Source organism: Lissotriton helveticus, chromosome 3_2, assembly GCF_964261635.1.
Source record: "Lissotriton helveticus chromosome 3_2, aLisHel1.1, whole genome shotgun sequence".
Taxonomy (NCBI): domain Eukaryota; kingdom Metazoa; phylum Chordata; class Amphibia; order Caudata; family Salamandridae; genus Lissotriton; species Lissotriton helveticus.
In genome coordinates, this window is record NC_136062.1 from 40,307,088 (window position 1) to 40,326,907 (window position 19,820).

The 19,820-nt window shown below is 42.4% G+C and overlaps 1 protein-coding gene across 6 annotated transcripts in view; it reads left to right on the plus strand.

Annotated features, from left to right (window-relative positions):
• Window positions 1–19,820, plus strand: part of FAM227B (family with sequence similarity 227 member B) — a 3,234,040-nt gene that overhangs the window by 2,728,651 nt on the left and 485,569 nt on the right. For all 6 annotated transcript variants that reach the window (XM_078684781.1, XM_078684784.1, XM_078684786.1 and 3 more), the window contains one exon: window positions 2,120–2,204. In XM_078684781.1, the coding sequence (XP_078540907.1) occupies window positions 2,120–2,204 (85 nt within the window). The remainder of the gene's footprint in view (window positions 1–2,119; window positions 2,205–19,820) is intronic.

Genomic DNA, 19,820 nt, shown 5'->3' on the forward strand with positions numbered 1-19,820 from the left:
AGGCATTGTTCCTGACCTCTGAGAGTGCAGGCTCTCCCCCCATTAGGCCAGAAACGTGGCAGGCTGGCTAAAACTAGTCAGAGACCACACCCGTGTTTATAGGTTTTCAGGAGGCACCTCTCAAGTGCCCTTTGTGTGCATTTATTAATGAATCCAACACTGTCATCAGTAGGGATTTTTTAAGATGAGATGTTTGGTACCAACCATGCTTGGGTACAGTGAAGCCATCATGGTGCTGGGGGACTCGTAATGATGGGTGTCAAGCCCATGTATTCTCTATGGCTTCCCTGTGCACTTACAATATCCAAGAATGGACTTAGATATTGTAGGGTTGTACCTGCTCAGGCAGATATGACCACACATGTGGCATAGTGAACCCTGTCTTAGGGCAATAGGACCTGCAGTAGGGGTGACTTAACTACACCTCATGCAGTGTCTGTAGGCATGGCACACAGAGCTGTGTGCCATGTCGACTATTTAGTTTTCTCTGCACCAAGATACGCACCTGCAATGGCAGTTTGCATGGTCTTGGTGAGGGGTCCCTAGCAGTCCTAGTGGAACCTCTTCAGTCCTAACGCCCTACGTACCAGGGCTACCATTTACTAGGGGTTACAGGGATTGCTGAAGTTGTGCCAATAATGGTACAGTTTTGGGAAAGAGATCTGGCACTGGGGACCTGGTTAGCTGGGACCCAGTGCACTTTCATTCGAAATCACATCATGCTCCATGCAAAATGTAGGGGCTATTCATGTCCAAAGATGCACTATCAATTCAGCCTGTAGGTTGGTAGAATTAGGTTCTTGGTCCTGCAGATTACCTTACCTAAACATCTTTCCGGGTAGATTGGTCCTCAAAATTGGTCCTCACCTTAGACCTAAGGCAAGTTCTCCTTTTCATTAAGGTCAAAAAGTTATTTTACCGTAGTTGTTTTCAGAACCTTCTGCAGATCACCCTTCTTCACATACGTTGGATGTCAGGAAAGCAATTCTTATCTACATTACTTGATTTTCCTCTTTCAAAAGAGTGGAAACTTTGTTTATTTAATGTTGTCCTGTCATGAAAGGGTTAAGGCCTTATCACTGAGTAGATGGGTTAGGTCTACTTTAGCACTGGCCTACAGTGAGAAGGGGTCCCCTGTCCTGGGTATGGTGGTGGGGGGGGGGGTCAAGGAAAGTCAACAAGAATCATGGCTGCCTCTTGGGTAGAGGTTCAGTGGGCACCTATTTTGAAAATGTGCAGGTCTGCAACTTTGCCATTGTGCTCATCCTTTTTTAAGCACTATTGATTACAGCATGGAGGTATAGATAATGATGACTTTGGCTCCAGAATCCTGTCAGTGGCTGTGAAGTAGACTCTTGCTGAGTGCACTTTATCACATTTTGGCACAATGGCATTCAAAAGGTTTGTATGGAGTGGTCATTGTTTAAATTCATTTCTCAAGAGTATCATTGTTTACCCTGAAAGGTTTGACATGTCTCACGTAATGTTGACAATATTGAGGTGGTTAATGAGGAGGTAATACTATAATTACTTACCACTCATTTTTGACTCCGAGTTATTACTTCCTTGTTACAGTCAGTTATGCCCACCCTTTTTTGAGGAGTATAATCTGCAAGCTGCTCTTTGTTGGTGGAATGGCATTGGATTAGCAGGATGTGTGTTTGGAGTGGCAACCCTTTATAGTGAGTGGAGGGGTTCCTTTGAGTTTCAGTCATGAAGACTGAAAAATGACTAGTAGGTATCGGTCTGTGGGAGGAGGTGGGCTCCTCATGTAGTAAGAACTGTAACGAGGAATAACTCGGAGCCATGGAATTGCCAGTAAGTAATTATAGCATGAATGATCAAGGGTCAGCCATATCACTGTTTTAATTTCCTAGGATGTGCTAACTTTAGATTTTGGTGCTCAAGTATACTCTATTTGCATTAGATATGATATGTAGCATGTCTTTTTAGTAAATAGAACTAAATGTATATTGTTAGACTTCTATGACATTGTTTAAATGTATCCTTTGGTTGCAGCATTCCATATACTGCCCTACCAGGACTAGCTGGGAATTATCATGCCAGCTGGATTTCAAAACTGTGAAAAACGTGACATATTTTTCCTTAATTTAAATTACTTGCAAACCGGCTGTTCCAACCTATCACTCTATCATCAAAGAGACACAGGCTTTACGGAGGAGTTTGCAAAAGGATTACATTGCGTAAGTTTTACAGAATTTTATAATGATATCGGTATGGTAGGGAGAATCTTTACCTATACCAGCTTATTAATGTCTTATCAAACCTCGAAATGTTAAGTATCATTATACATTCAACTGGGCATTTGTACAAACTGCAACATATAGTACATTTACTAGCACTAAAATAGGACTATTCACATATTATAAAATGCAATCCACAAACGTATGTGCAGAGGTCTTTGCCTCACCTTTCTTTTCTACGCAGCGATATCCACACACATGGATACCTTTTGGTGGTAATTGTGGGAGGGACAAAGGGGAGTTGCTGGAAAACAGGGGTATTTACTCTTAAAAGGGAGGGATTTAGGGGATAAATAGGGGCATGGGGAGGGACATTAAAATAATAAAACACACACTAACAAAAGGGTAAGGCAATTGCTATTCACAAACTGCACTTCTAAAATTACTACAGCCAGAAAAGTGCCAAGACAGTAGTAAATATACACCAGCTAAGCATTGGTGTAGGGCTACAGGTGAAACAAATTACAACAGTAATCATCCACGTACAAGGTGACAAGGTAATAGATGAACTCACACACCCAATAAACTCTTTCAGGCTTTACTATGTCAATGATTTTGAGAAGCAATCATTTGAGGAAGAGTGCAAGAATTTACAGGTAAAGGATCAACATCTTTGTAATGTCCAGTCAAAGCCAGATATTGCTTCTCACCTGAACTGATCCTTGATAAAGATGACAATCATTTGTTTGATAGAGCATGCAAAAACCTCAAAGTAGGTGCCCTGGCACAGAGAATAGCCACAGAAGGCAATAGAAGAAAATGCTGCAATAAGGTTGACAATAGATGTGTTTTTAATAATTTCCTGACTTTTAAAAGGTTAGATTCTGCATTGACGGACTCTGGCATTCAACTCAAGGCCTCCGATGTTCCAAATGTCAAGGAACCCTAGCCTCCCTTCCTAGTTTTTAGATGTCCAGTGATGTAGCCATTTCAGATTTGCTTTTCACCTGAAGTGATCTTTGACATAGTTGCGGACTGAGAGCAGGATCTTCATCTACCTGCAGGCTACCCCTGCGTATATCAACATACTGGCTCAACTCCATTTAATGGTCATTGGATTTTTCGGAGGGTCAGCTCTGACAGCATAAGCATCTCACAGTCAAGCCAGTTTTGATTCTTGCATGAAGTACTGCTATTCATCAACAGAAAAGTACAATTATTTACTGACATGCCACTGTTGGAAAGGCAAAGGTTAGCAAGGGAATTTAATGCCTTTGCCAACTTCCCTCGGGGTTGGTTCCATGGATTGCACATATGTGGTACTTTAGCCACCTCACCAAGAAGCAGACCTTTTGCACAACAGACACTACTGGCACCCCATCAACGTGTAAGCTATGCGCGATGCCAGGGACTGTTTCACTGATGTGTGCGCTGCCTTTCCTGGAAACGCATCGGACAGCTACATCTTCCGTCAGTTTCTTCTTGCAGGTCGATTGGTTGATGAGGAATTTGATGACAAGTGACTCATTGGTAGGTAAGAATATCTCACACTGGTTGGTTGAAAGAAAATGGGTTCTGACCACATTTAACACCCTGGCTTTTGTTTGCTTTTGGACTTCCCAGTTTTTGACTTTTGTTGTAAGTGACTTTCACTAATTGAGTCATACTCGTTGTAACCTCTGTTAAAATTAGGCTGGAGTGATCGGAGTAATTTCAGTAATCACGCATCACTCATGTGATGGGAAAGTAGCAACTTGCGCGATTACGCCAGCTTCTCAAGTAATTACGCATAATTACAAGTCATTTTGCAGTATTTAACAGTAAGTATGCTAGAAAGAATTACAACAGTTATGCTCACTCCTGGTTAAAATGGCTGGTAATCACGCCAACACAATTACATTAAATGGGGCTATGCTCAGATAACAATTGTTGGAGGTGTGGGGCCCCCCAAGCAACCTACCTGCATTTGGCCTGGCAGTGCAGACCCATAGCGAACGTCTGGTTACAAATACTATGCCACATTAAAAACATCACTGGGCAGGAGCTGCCTTGTACACCATTGGTGACACTGCTGGGAGTCATTTCAAATGTGCCAATGAAGTCGAGGAGGCTTCCAGAAGTGTTACTGCTCTTAGTTAAGAGACAGGTTGCCTTGCATTGGAGCGCAGTTCCCCCCCCCCCCGACAGCGGGGGAGTGGGACAGGAGTGTAGAATATTGTAAGGCGCAACTGGCGTGCTACTGGGATCTATTACCGTCAAAATCTAGACCGTGAGATATTTGGGATCCATTTGTGAGCAGGCTGAGTTCCATCGTTGCAGATGACCCTTGATGCAAGCACCATAGGAGTGTGAACCCTGGCTGGTGCGGGGGTAATGATTGGGATTTATAATGTTATAATTGAAATGCGTATATGTTAGGACCTACGTGCCTTATGATAGTGGAAAACCTGTTTAACAATATTCTACCTCAGGAGTTGTGGATGCATACTCATGTTATGTTATTGTAACTCTGTATCCCAAGCGGGCTGGCTGGCCTGCCAGCTGATATTGTACTGCACTCTGTGTTCTTGTTGTTTACCTTATACAAAATGTCAATAAAAATAATTTTAAAACAATACAATGGCTGGGATGGCTAGCCATTAGGGTCTGCTTTTTAAACTTGAAGTACTGCTGCACCTTTGTGGTAAGAGGCTTTGGGTTGGCTGCATATGAACATGTGCACACACACGTGTGCAAATGTGTGCAGGCTGAGCGAGTGGAACAACCCAGTAGATGTGCAGAGGTAGCCTATCACAGAAATGGCCCTTGAGGGATTAGTGCTGAAGTGGTGTAGGCCTTATAATGTCTGTGGATGTTCATGGTACACCACATAGTATACTGGAATGCTTAACCGAGAAGTTTGGGCTTTACTGTGTTATACATTATGCAGGAAATCTGCACCAGAGTGCAACTTTACCATAGTTTTCCCTAGAGATTAGTGTAGTGCACCGTTATTATTGCAAAGATGGATCCCAAGTCAGGTACAGTGTCACTTTTCTGATATCCATACTCCTTTTGGTACATTTCCCGAAATCATCCCTAAATATTCCTAGGTTTTGCTCCCTCCATTGGGCCATGTTAATTGCTCTGCAGGTCAGCAGATGGATCATATGCCTCCCCTAAAGTAGGGCCACTGGTTTGAGCCTGTTCTTGTGAAAGGAAAGGGTAGGGATGGAATCTGAATTAAATAATTACTTTTTACACTGTACCAAGCCTGAGAAGTCTCAAACCACAAAGGATAAAGGGGCAAGGCTCAGCCTCTAGACCCAATCACAAGAGGGACTACCCTTTTGAAGTGTTGGAGGGAAGGGACCAGTCACATGTGATAGTTTGGGGTGGAATTTCAGCTTTTCAACAGTCCACTTTAAGTTGCCATCTTGTAATGTTCCAAAGTGCTGTGCAGGAGGGTTGGAATGACGTGCAGTGATGATGCGTCATCCTAGTATTGGACAGAGGTGCCTACTTTCTGGAAATTTCTGCCAAGATTAAAACCTCCACAGAGAGAGAGAGACAGAAAGATGGATTTCACAGGACCATGAAGGAAACCCAGCATCTGTATGGCATGCTGGAGCCCTCAGGGCTTAGCCTGGAATTGGCCCTGTGGATTCACCTCTCCAGGGCCAGTGAGGCTGTCCCCTTTACATCTTGCATGGGACAGTAGAGTGATGGACCCACTAAGGGGCCCTGCAAGAAGGGTAACACCATCAGAGGACTGGCCCCTTACTTCTGCTTTCACCAGGCATTCCTTCGAGTAGCCACGGAATCTTTGGGAACCAAAGAGCCAAGGAATGAAGGGTATTCTGCCTTGAGGGCTGCAGGGTGCCGCTGAGATGACCGCAAGCAGAGGAGTACACTAGGCATTGGCAGACCATAGGTCCTTAGTAGGGAGTGCTGTAAAAGTCAAGCTCCCAAGTGTTTAAATATTTTAGAGGTTAAGAGTTTTGAGAAGAACCCTATTGGTGTCTGGAGCACACCCCCACCAATTGCCCCTGGTAAACATAAGCCCAACGAGGGCCAGAAAAATGAAGGAAGAAAGGCAGCTATCCATGGGGTCGAGTTTGGGTGCAATGCAAGTAGCATCCCCCTCCAGGATTGCTAGGAACACCCAGGGGAAATGCCAAGGACCCTAGTGGTGGAGCATGAAAATTGTGACTGCAGTTGGGAGGGGACATGCATTGAGGCCTCTCCTCACTGTTTAACTGTTTCCCAGGGCTTCAGTTGCCTGAGAGGGATGCAAGGTAATACCAACAACAAAGAAAAAAATGGAGCATTGTCACACTCATTTGTATAAACTTTCTTATGGAAGAAGAGAAGTAAGCTCTGCTCTAGCCACCCTCTGTGCCAGTGTATTTGGGGAGCTGACACACCCGGGCACTAGAGTGTGAGAATTGGCTCCTGCACCAGCTGAAGTAGGAGCCAGATTCGCAGGGAATGGCAAGGGGTAGTGGTGGCTGTGTGGCTCCACGGCTGCTCCTGACATTATTATCATTGGGTGCCCAAATGGGCTAGGCACATGTTAAAAGAAGGAGAGAGTCATGCCCAAGAGTGAAAAAGGAAAATAAAGCATTTCATTAATGCATGAGACCACAGTGTAATAATACATGGCCAAAAGGAAGAGGCGCATCCCAAACTCACTAGGGCCATCTATTTTGCATGATTGGCGGACGATGGCCAGAGAGGCAGGTTCATCGCAATGCAAGTGTAATACTATTGAATGGGCCCCCTCTTACGAAGTCCCCACCAATTTTAGGTGACATCATATGTTACCCAGGGGCATATGTTGATGGCCCAGAAAGAATTTCTTACTTGTTTCAAACACTCCTGAAGCTCGGACTTCTGGTCCGGAGGCTCTGGAGTGCAGAGACCCCTGTTGGTTGATCCTAAGGTTGCGTAGAAGCAAGTAAAATGTGGTGACACCCAGACAGAGACAGTAGAGTAGGCCCACCTTTTTAAAACTACATCCCATTGTATTATGTCTGGGATGGCACCTGCGAGATTTTCTCCACACGTGCGCTTGCGGGTGGTCACGGCCATTTACAGTGAAAAAGCTGCTGCTTGAGTAGAAAATCTACTCGACCAGCAGCAAAAAAGCAGTGCCATCTGGCGCACTATGTGGTGCCATCCGCACTGATTTTGCAGTGCGGAACAAGCTCCAGGTGCTAAAAAATCAGCATGAGCCGCGCAACATGTAGATTCTGGCCAATCGTGGAACTCTGCGGAATATCGTGGCGTTTTCATGTTACTCCGCAGAGTTCTGCCCACCCCTAGTGACATCTCAAACATGTTTACTCAATAGGCACTACAACACAATAGACACACATTACCCTGACACTGCATTTATATAGACATGATGTACTGCATTTATTACCTGTTTTATGGAGAATCACATGTCTTTGTTTCAGGTGATGCTGGGTGTGCTCTCTTGACACCATACAAGCATCCAACCGCTCAACTGTAACAGGGGGATTCAAGGGCACACATAAGTAAACAACCATTATTGAATGTATTTTTTGGGATCCTTAAGTTACCATTCAGTTGTCTTGACCTAAGGGAGGTGGTGTGATGGTGTATTCCCTTTAAGATGGGTTAAAAGTTGTTGTAGCCTGTTATGTGTTGCATTAAATCGCCATGTGACGAGACTTACATACTGATGTTACCACTGATCTCGACCCACTTCTAGATATCTGAGATGGGGTACAGAGTAGAAGTCAGAGTATAATAGTGCAGGATCGCACCGTTAAATCCTGTTTCACTTGAGCTGCTTGTTGGGTTGCTGCATTTCTATGGTTGGACAGCATTTCAACAGTGATGAATGGTGGATTACTCATATATACCATCTTGAGAAATCTATGTTTCATTAATATAATTTAATCAAGCAGGCTTCTCTCTAGATCGTACCTAATAGACCCTTCACTTTCAATAATCTTGAAACACTTTTCACTTACAACCCTTAAATACAATCTCACGTTTTACAATAATTTTGTAGAACATACATACTACAGACCTTACTCTTGTCACATAATCCATGTACACACCATTGCCTGTAACATAATTTCGATCCTCAAAAGCCTTTTTGAGTTCTCTACATGCAGGGGTCTCCTTCCCACACACAGGTATCTGCTTTGGTTGCAGAGGGTTCCCTCCATCATGTGGGGCGAAGGCAATGGAGTCGGGCAGAGATCTTCATTTACTACATTAGACAGGAAATTACACACAGGACTAGGATGTCCAAATTTGGGCCGGCATTGCTCAGCTGACTCTCATATACTCTTATAAAGCTGAAGGAAGTTGTGGAAAACCACCGCCCGGATGATATTTTACTTTTCATCAGTGAAGCTGGGGACTCTCATCTTGTGTCAATCAAGAAAAGCCTTACCTAATCCATAAAACATCAATGTACTGGACCAGTAATCAGAGACTGATATACCATTATCAGTAACTGTACCTAGAATGTGTAAATTAGCACTATTCAACAGGTCAAGATGTATTCATTAAGAAACCAAGATATGTACACAGGTACCCGCTCACTACAACCAGAAAAAAGTGTGAGAGCGCAGAGAGAGTGCCTCACGGTTGCAACACCTGAGGGGGTTCCCAGCTAGTAATTGCTGGTATACCCACTTCTCATCATCGGTCACTCTCTCTGTGTGAAGACAAAAGAGGTACACACAAACATACAAATGTGCACAAATGAGAATAGTGACCAAAACACAAACACTGAACAAATACACACACTTGTTGTGAAAAAAGTGTAAAACTACACCTACAACCCCATAAGAAAAGGTAAAAACCTGGTGAGGTTTTGCTGGCTATTAATCTTTTATTCCGGTGCTGCAAAGCCTCCCGATTAAAAAATGGTTAATTATATACCATTATTATTTATTTAGAACCGACATGTTTCGTTGCTCCAATTTCAGCAACTTCATCAGGGCAAAGATGGGGTTCTCTATTCTCAGCCTTCACACCATATTAATAACTGGACCTGTGTAGATATATTAAAAAAACAGAGCGCAGTAGTGAATGTGCTGCAACCCTCCAAACGGAGGTGTTTAAAGACACACCATCAGGACACATTAAAATAATCAAGAACTGTGATTTACCTTGTGATTGCCACGTCTTCACGTACCGGCAATCATGTATCGGACCTCGTGTCAACTGATCACGTGTCCACCTCGGGCTCCGAGTATCGCGAGCCCCCTAAATGAAATCAATGCATAAATGAATATGAAAACACTGAAAGTGCAAACACAGCCCTAAACGGCATACTGGCTGGTTCTGGATCGATGTGTGTATGTCGTTATAACGTCCACGCCAAGAAATGTGCCGCTGTGGTATTAAATTAAGCGGTGCCTGATATACTACCAGATGGCCATGTGGACCACTGCGTGGGTGGGCAAATATACATCTCTATATCTTGGCTGTGGAATTTTAAATAACGTCCCATAAGCATTCACACACATTGCAGGGACATGCAAAATTGACCACTGCGACGCAACTCCAGCCAAATGGACACATTCTCACACACAAACATAGCCTTACTAATGCCGAGTCCCTCCGGCGCTTCAGACGATCCTCATTGAAACTCGTTCAGAGGGTCCGGAAGTAGCCCGGGGGGACCGGCTCCGCCCACCGCGCTGTGTTACGCGGCCACGATGCAATGAGAACAGCACGCACGGTCGCGGACCAAGCGTATAAAAGGTCCCGTGGTCTCAGCGAGTAAAAACAGACAAAGGGAAGCTCCCCTTCTGCTTGGAGCAAAATGCAAAATAGAGCCATCTTGAAACAGGCTCACATGTGAATACTCGACCCCCAGTAATGAATGCATGGAGAACCAACCGGTATTACACTAAGCAGGCAGCCTCCCCCTATGCAGCCGTCAAAGAAAAAATCATAATGATGCTGCAGTAGGCATCAAGGGGTAAAAGGTTAAAAAATATATATATAAAATAATTAGACACCATCCATGTTCCCCTACTCCCTAGTAGGGGAACATGACTGGTGTCTTATTATTGCATCGTGGCCGCGTAACACAGCGCGGTGGGCGGAGCCGGTCCCCCCGGGCTACTTCCGGACCCTCTTAACGAGTTTCAACGAGGATAGTCGGAAGCGCCGGAGGGACTCAGCATTAGTAAGGCTATGTTTGTGTGTGAGAATGTGTCCATTTGGCTGGAGTTGCGTCCCAGTGGCCAATTTTGCATGTCCCTGCAATGTGTGTGAATGCTTACGGCACGTTATTTAAAATTCCACAGCCAAGATATAGAGATGTATATTTGCCCACCCACGCAGTGGTCCACATGGCCATCTGGTAGTATATCAGGCACCGCTTAATTTAATACCACAGCGGCACATTTCTTGGCGTGGACGTTATAACGACATACACACATCGATCCAGAACCAGCCAGTAGGCCGTTTAGGGCTGTGTTTTCACTTTCAGTGTTTTCATATTCATTTATGCATTGATTTCATTTAGGGGGCTCGCGATACTCGGAGCCCGAGGTGGACACGTGATCAGTTGACACGAGGTCCGATACATGATTGCCGGTACGTGAAGACGTGGCAATCACAAGGTAAATCACAGTTCTTGATTATTTTAATGTGTCCTGATGGTGTGTCTTTAAACACCACCGTTTGGAGGGTTGCAGCACATTCACTACTGCGCTCTGTTTTTTTTTATATATCTACACAGGTCCAGTTATTAATATGGTGTGAAGGCTGAGAATAGAGAACCCCATCTTTGCCCTGATGAAGTTGCTGAAATTGGAGCAACGAAACATGTCGGTTCTAAATAAATAATAATGGTAAATAATTAACCATTTTTTATTCGGGAGGCTTTGCAGCACCGGAATAAAAGATTGATAGCCAGCAAAACCTCACCAGGTCTTTACCTTTTCTTATGGGGTCGTAGGTGTAGTTTTACACTTTTTTCACAACATGTGTGTGTATTTGTTCAGTGTTTGTGTTTTGGTCACTATTCTCATTTGTGCACATTTGTATGTTAGTGTGTACCTCTTTTGTCTTCACACAGAGAGAGTGACCGATGATGAGAAGTGGGTATACCAGCAATTACTAGCTGGAAACCCCCTCGGGTGTAGCAACCGTTAGGCACTCTCCCTGCGCTCTCACACTTATTTCTGGTTGTAGTGAGCGGGTACCTGTGTACATATCTTGGTTTCTTAATGAATACATCTTGACCTGTTGAATAGTGCTAATTTACACATTCAAGGTACAGTTACTGATAATGGTATATCAGTCTCTGATTACTGGTCCAGTACATTGATGTTTTATGGATTAGGTAAGGCTTTTCTTGATTGACAGATAATTGAGCGGGGGCAGCCTTGACTATTAATTTCCCCCTACACTCCCAGAGATTGATGACTCTCATCTTGTCCCTCAGCCAAAGGAGCAGCAGGATGAAGGAGAAACCTGTTGTGGTGAACGGACGGCTCAGAATTAGCACAGCATAGCTGACTTTCCTCCAAAGAAGTACGGTTCATATCTTTGAGTAGTTGCATAAAGCCGTGGTGAAAGCGTACCACAGTTTCGTGAATATTTAGGGGTCGATTCTGATTCGGGAAAAACCGCTCCGAATAGCCGTTTGGAGCGTTTTTCCCAGATGAATCGTACCCTGCAACGTCCCGCGTACGTACGTCGAAGTACAATTTGTACCAGGAGCCGGACTCCGTACGAATCGTACAGAGACCGTACAACTCTAATCCCCGTACGAGTCTCCATTGGAACCCGCTGTACGCAACATCTGTACGGCTCGCGGCTGGTTTATACAACTAGGCAAGTACTATACGTGTCGGGTACGCACCGTACGACCCTTTTTTTACGGGAGCTGAAAACAGCCATAAAAGCAGAGTACGCACCGAAACAGGTACAGAACGGCCCCCTCCGGGTACGGTGCGTACACCCCATGATCGCAGGGGTATGCCCCGTACACCCAGCGTACATGGGGTACGCACCGTACCCCATGTACGCTGGGTGTACTCGTCGGGTCATACGGCGTGTGTACGAGTCGTACGGAGAGGGCTCCGGATATGATTCGTACGGACGTTTTTTTTACCGGATCTGAATAGACCCCTTAGTATAACCACACCTTCTTCTCTATGTCAGGAGAGAGAGTTATATTATGACGATACATTTTAGAAGCATTTACATAAATTCATGATTAGTATGATTAGTTAATACATACAAAAATACAACATTAAATGTTTGTTAATATTTGAAAACATTCATTCCATTCCAGACCCCAGGATAACACAGGTGATAGATTAAACCTCAGACTGGCCAATACTATAACTATATATTTGCTCTTAACTTATTGTAAAAATAGAGTACTTACATTTTATCTATGAGTAAAGGTAAATAGATTGAAATTGTCAGAACGTTCTTTATCCATCATTGTGATCTTACCAGATACTCCAAAGGTCACTGTAGTTAGCGACCATTGTATGTCAAGCCATTAGTAGGAGAAAGTAGCAGCCGAACCTCCAGTAAAACAGACTTTTAGCAGGCAGACTTTCAGTACCAACAATATTGGGAGACTGGAGGGTAAGGAAGTATGCAGAGTGAAGGTACATGGGAATCAAGATCAAGATGGAGAACAAGCTAATGTGAGCAGGAATCATACCACCAAGGAAGTTACTAGGCAACATGGTTCCACTACTGATGCTTCTTATGCTTCCCAGAAGTGCTGGGTTACATAATCCTGAAGCTTTAATTGAACTTTGCCCTGTTAGGCCCTCCTCCAACTCAGCTTAGACCTTCAAATACTGGTATTACTTACTTTCCATAATTTTCAAGTCTCTCAGATATCATTAATAAGTGAAAGATAAAGAGAAGAATCACAACAAACTATGCATTTAGTTATTATATGCAAATTCAGGCAAGGTAGACCAAGAGACCCATTCTCCCAGATTTAATGATATGAAAAACCATAAGGATTGTTCATTAGTCTGATTGAGTCTCTATGGATGCTCATCTGTCTGTGGGTGGTAGGTAGTCGATTTTAAATTGATGGCATGCAAATGTATGCCAAAATCGAGAAATTAACTGGGTCCCCGACTGTTATAATGACTTCAAGAAGACCATTGAACCATATTATGCTATTTCCTTCAAGTTGTATTGTGTCGATTTTGTAGCAGTAGAAACCTTTAGCACAGGAACTAAGGGGCATATGCGAGTCCTTAATAGCGATTTTTAGCGAATCGCTATTACGGACTCGCAAAATGAAATGTATGTAGGGGATTCCATATTAATTGCAATTCCTACGTATTCCTTAATTATGAATCGCAAATTATGATTTGCAATTAAGGAATACCTTCTCATTCATTCCTATGGGCCTAGAGGCCCATAGGAATGAATGGGAAGACATTCGCAATTTGTGAGTACCCATTAGGTACTCTCAAATTGCGTATGCAATTTCAAGGGTGCAAGGGTGTCAAAAGGACACCCTGTTGCACCCCTGAAATATGCATGTGTGCACATGTGGTGCACCTACATACCCTAAGGGCATGTAGGTGCGGCAAATGCAAAAAAGTGAATTTTTCAAGAAAATCGCAAATTACCACCAACTTGAAGTTGTTGGTAATTTGCGATTTCTAAAGGCAAATACGCATAATTTGGGTGCTTTCAGAATTGCATTTAAGGAATCGCAATTTGCGATTCCATATATACATTTGCAAAATAGGGAATCGCAAATTTTGTGATTCCCTATTTTGCGATGGCCTTTTGGGATCGCAATTGGGCTGATTCTGAGAATCGGCCTGTTTGCAAACGGGATAAAGGCTTCATACATATGCCCCTAAGTGTGGTAGTGTGGTGATATATGTCAGATGTTCCTCGATCTTTTCACATTGGTGACAGTGGATTTTTAATGTACAGGAAATAATAACATACAATAATTTGATTGAACATCACAGAAAATTCTTACCTCTCATGATGGATCTATGAGAGGAGATTTGTATTTCTATCACTTTCTTTAAAATTGTCTTTATTAACAATATTTGTATATCGAGAATGTATGCTGGTTTTGAATAATCTATTGAAGATAGAAATAGTTTAATTAATAAAATTATAAAAATAATCTTTCTCAACTCTCATTAAATTGTATGGCTCTTAACAAATGGTCAAGGCACATTAGTATCTTTTTATCAGAATCAAAGGATACATCTTGTAATATCACCAGTACCTCTTGATAGCCTTCAGGAATGATCGAGTTTGCTCACCAACGGTCTGAGGAACTAATCTCAAAATTGGGATAGGGGTTCCAGAATGGAATTTATCCCTGAGACTATAGGTCTGCCAGATTACGGTTGCTGTGGTTTATGCACTTTTAGTAGGATGTAAAGGTATGGAATACCAGTGTTTTTGTCTACTAAAACGTCAGGCTTTTGTTTGGTGATCCAGCTGCTTAATTCTGCCTCAATAACTATCCTGATAATGGGTGTGTGGAGTCTTTTTGTGGGTCATTGTCAAGAACCTCATATTTAGTTTTGTCTGAAGTAATCTCAAGCACTCATTGTTGTACAACTCCTTAGTCAGTCAGAATAATAATGGCGCCAGTGGCGGCTCGTAGAGGGAGTGCTGCGGGGTGGTGAGGCGGCACGGGGAGGGGCAGGGTGGTGGGGTAGTGTACTCGGACATATGTCGGACAGGAATAAAGTAAGTAATTAAATAAATAAAACTATTTACCCTGCTCTGGCTGCATCGCCAGCCACCCCACTGCTCCGCAGCTCTCCCTCTGCGAGCCGCCACTGAATGGCACCCTCCTTATCATCTTGCCTCATGACAATTTATATGTTGTTATGTAGAGAATTGAGAGCTTCCTCTAATATTCTTGATAGATTGTGGAAGGTCAAATTAAGCAATATGTTGTTGAGGATTTCAATGTCTCTGGTTACCACTTCTTTAAATGTATGAAGAGCAGCAGGTAATGAATGGGTAAGAGGCTGAAATGTAGATTTGATTCGGAAATTTGTGTGTTAGTCAAAGGATGTTCTCTTGGTGCCTTGAGTGTCTTGATTGTCAAAAAACATTCTTTGGAAACATTCCGCTAATTCACACCTCCAATTAAACATATTCAGGCACAAGGATCAACCATTTTTGGTGCGATTCGCAAAAAACGGCCATTTGTGCCCGCAAAAAGGGCATTTGCGATGCATCAAGGTTCAAGGCACTTGCAATTTGAGAATTTGCAATTAATTGTGATTTATCAAATTGCGTTTGCATTTGAGGAATCGCAATTTACGATTCCTTAAATGCAATGCAAGAACCATTTTAGAATACCGATTTCAATACTAGAAGGCACAAATTACCATCAAGTTGAACTTGATGATAATTTGCAAAAACTTTGAAAAATGCACTAAGTGCATTTTTCAAAGTTGTAGGTTACACACACGCATGCCTTTGGGGCATGTGTGCGCAACAGGTGTGCACAGAGCAATTTCAGGGGTGCAACAGGGTGTCCTTTTGACACCGTTGCACCCTTGAAATTGTGCATCCAATCTCCCATTCATTCCTATGGGCCCGTAGGCCCGTAGGCCCATAGGAATGAATGAGAAGGCATTCCTTAATTGTGACTCGCAATTTGCGAGTCGCAATTAAGGAATGTTTGTGAATCGCTAATTTTATAGTGATTCCTACATGCACAGGCTTTTGCAATTCCTTAATTGCGATTCCTTAATAATCGCAATTAAGGAATCGCAAAAGCCTACTTTGATGCATGTGCCTGATTAAGTTTTGGGGTTGGGACACACTCTAGCCCTTTGTTCAGTACTAGTGTTTCAGTAACTGATAATGAGTTACCAGTCAAATTTACCACTAAGTTAAACTTTGCTCAAGGACCTTTCTTAATAAAAGAAATTTAGGATCAACAAGGCAATTTTAACTCACTTGCAATCCCTCGTTTGCACCCTTAAGCCCTCCGCTTACAAATGCGAAGAGCCCACCCACTCGCACTAGGTGATGTGGGCGTGGGTCTGATGATGAAGCCAGCCACAGGTGGGAACTGTTGGTGAGGACCCAACAAATATATCCAAGAAAGAGATATAATAGGGGCCACACAACTAGCCTTGTGAATAGACGGGATTTAGGACAGATAGGTCAACACTCCATTGTGTAGTTTTTCAATACAGTCTGGAAGGCTGAAGATTCCACCTTATCAAAGCTTCTCATCCCTTCTTACTGTTGATGCATTATATTTTATGCTCCTGAATATTTCCCACAGCTAATCTGTTGTGCTAAATGTATAAACAAAACAAGGAGAAAAGAGAGGATGGGGCTGCCCAAGTTAGCCCTAACCATCATGTAATAAAAGCAACACAAAGCTATCTGTCCTGGGAGAAGGCCCAAGGAATTACCTTAAGTGGGTAACCCACTAGTAGTGGTTTTAAGTGTGGCTAGATTTTTTTCAAAGATTAAGACAAGCCCTCACACACCAACCTAAGTGGCATGCTTCATCATCGGGTTGTCACATCCGTCCAGCAGTTTGGTAGAGGGAGTATGTGCTTCCTATTGGTACCGGACGTACTTTGTTGCAACTGATGAATTCACCTGCTCCTGAGTTCAGGGATTCTGAGCAAATAATAAAAGTCCCTTTCTGTAAACCCATTGTCTACGTTTTTCTGGCTTTTATAGGGATCTTAAAAAACGGAAAATTTGGATCTCACTGGCTCATGGTCACTGGTTTGAATTCCATGAGGGGAAAGGGCTCCTCGGCCTTTCATCCTGCTCTGGTTGATAAAATGAGCACCATTCAGTTGGGCAACAATAAACATCTGCTAATTCAGCACCAAGATACCCAATGAAAAAAAGAACAAACCCACCTCCAAAAGCACGCTCTTGAACAGAGTTGGAGGCCAAAATTTACATAAAAAAGAGTTTGTTGTAACGAGAAATATCTCTATTGTTTTTATTTATTTAAATCAATTTAGCAATTATTTCAAATGCATGGTTAAAGCATGACTAAACAAAAAACTATCCCACAGAAAGTCCACCCACACAATCATCCTCAAATCATCCATACCTTACATAAAATACTAAGAAGTAAAAAACCTTAAAACACATTTATAGTCAGTCTACATCAGCACCCCAATGCTTTAAATGAGCACCGCCCAAATATGCTAGACTCAACATAAATTCTTATCACTCATTTCAATGGAGCATATAGTACACATATATATTAGATGCATGGATTTCTACATACAACTGGAAATAAGTTCCTGGACCGTAATTATTTGTACTTTATATACTGATCATAGGAGGCAAAGAAACAAATCTCATAGATACATACAAATAATTCTGTGTGTCTGAATGACTGCAGCCCTGGAGCAGACGCGCCGTTTGATGTAATGTGGTCAGCTGACCACACCCCTTCCTCAGGCTACAATATGATGTATCAATGACATATAAAAGCACGTATAAAAAGGGAGGGTGTGGCGACAGCCCAATGAGAATCTAAAAATACAATTATAGAAATAACAAGCTTCTGTAGGTTCAAAAAAATACCTCTTTAATAACCAAAATAAAATGAAACATGAATTGACACTAAAGGACAACTCCATATTCAAAAGGTTTAAGTCCCATTTAGTGCTCGCAATCAACAAGTGCACAAAACACCAGTGTGAGTCACCCAATAGGCCCGTTATATTCCATCACCAATGTGTGCTCACCACATATCTCTACTGCACCATTTAGTGTAAACACATTTATACACCAATGTTTAGAGTATCCAACACCAAAAGCAGAACCTGCATAACTATAGCCCTAACTACCTGTCTGTTGAATATAGAAAAGCGTAGTCAGTCTGAGCTCCAGGCAGTTTCGAAAAGGAAGAAATCTGAACCAACGTCTGTAGTAGTCCTAATCAATTAAACTGCAGAGAGGAACATCGGAACACACATAAAATACTGGCTTTCAAAACAGGAGAGCAGACACACCAAGACTCGATCATCAAAAAGCCCACTCTTTATCTAGGTGCCCTTATTCTCCTATTCAAGCAAGTCGGGGCTGAATGAGCATAAACTATTGCTCATGTCAAATAGTCCACCAATGCCGGAAATTACCATGTCCAAAACGTAAAACTCTCTTTAGGATCATTTATGCTAAGGAAAAAACAAACAAAACAAAAATTATATAAACTCTCTCCTGCAATTCAGCCAGTGACTTAACACACATACCGTGGGTTTAATACTTACCAATAAAGATTAATACATCACCACTCAGTCTGAAAAACGCTGACGACCAATCCATGTGGAATTCTTTTTTTTTTATTTCAACAAGTTTTTATTAGCAGGTTTTTTTCATATATACATACAGTACAGTGATAGCATTGCCTCGCGGGCGCCCTAAGGGTTACAACGGGCTTGGCGGGCTACGTTGTGGAGCGTGCATCACATGATCGATAGTATAGGCACATTGTTGAGTCTTGTTGTACCCTTATTCAAAGAGAAAGTGAGTGAGAGATAAAGAGAAGAGGGTGAAAGGGGAAAAGAAGTGGAGATAGAGATGAGTTATCGCATAGTTCTGGGCCAAAATTAAAGAATTCATGTGGAATTCTAAAGAACTTCTGTGTCTCGCTTCCTTTTAGGTTTCGCCTAGGCAACGCTTTAATTTTTTTATTTTTTATTGTTATTGTATTTATTGATTTTTACACAATAACATACATCTCTTGTTTCTGCAAACCAGCAGCATGGAAAGTGTATGCCATAGTATGTTTCATAGAGGCATACCATAAAACAAAAACCAAATAAAGTCACAAAAGAGCCACAGCAGTGTTCACTGAGGTTAACAATAAACATGTCTATGGCTTGTGCATACATTGGAACATACATCAGATTGTTTATTCAATTAGCCACCAGGTATAATTCCTGCCTCAGCAGCTAAGACTAACTAGTGAGGTGGGGAGCCTGCCATGACAGTTGATTGGTCAGAAGACGACGTTGCCTTTCCAGCTAAGCATGTTTGTACAATCCCCAAAAATTCTTAGGTCGACTCTGGTGGGGGGGGGGAGCAGTTTACTATACACCTACACCTCCATCTGCATATTGCAGTATAGCATGTCTCGTGACCACTCCTGTAGTGTGGGAGAGAGGCCGTGTGCCCATCGCATCGCAATCCTCCACTTTGCAATCGGTAAACCCATTTCGACCAACCTTCGGATTTCCTTCTTTATTTGCTTAGTGAGAGAGCACAAGTCTGAAAAATGTATAAGTGCACCATATTTACAAGCACGTAGTTAGTTTAAACATGTTTACACACGAATGTTTTATATTTAGAAGTGAAATACACAGAGTGTCTTATGTTCAGTAGTGAAGTGTATAGAATGTTTAAGTAGAGTAACAATAATCATAACTGTGTGAGATTAATGTAGAAATGTTGGAATGAAAATGAAAACCTCATGTTCTCATGTTAAAGGAATCATGTTAGAGTTGAATAGAACTCTAAAAAAATCCAGTATATTGTGTAGGCCTTAGGGCAATTCACAGCAAATCTAAACGTGCTGCTAAAATAATGTGAGATGGAGTTAACCTGGTTCTTCCACAAATGTATTATCGAATTAAGTTTAAAATATAT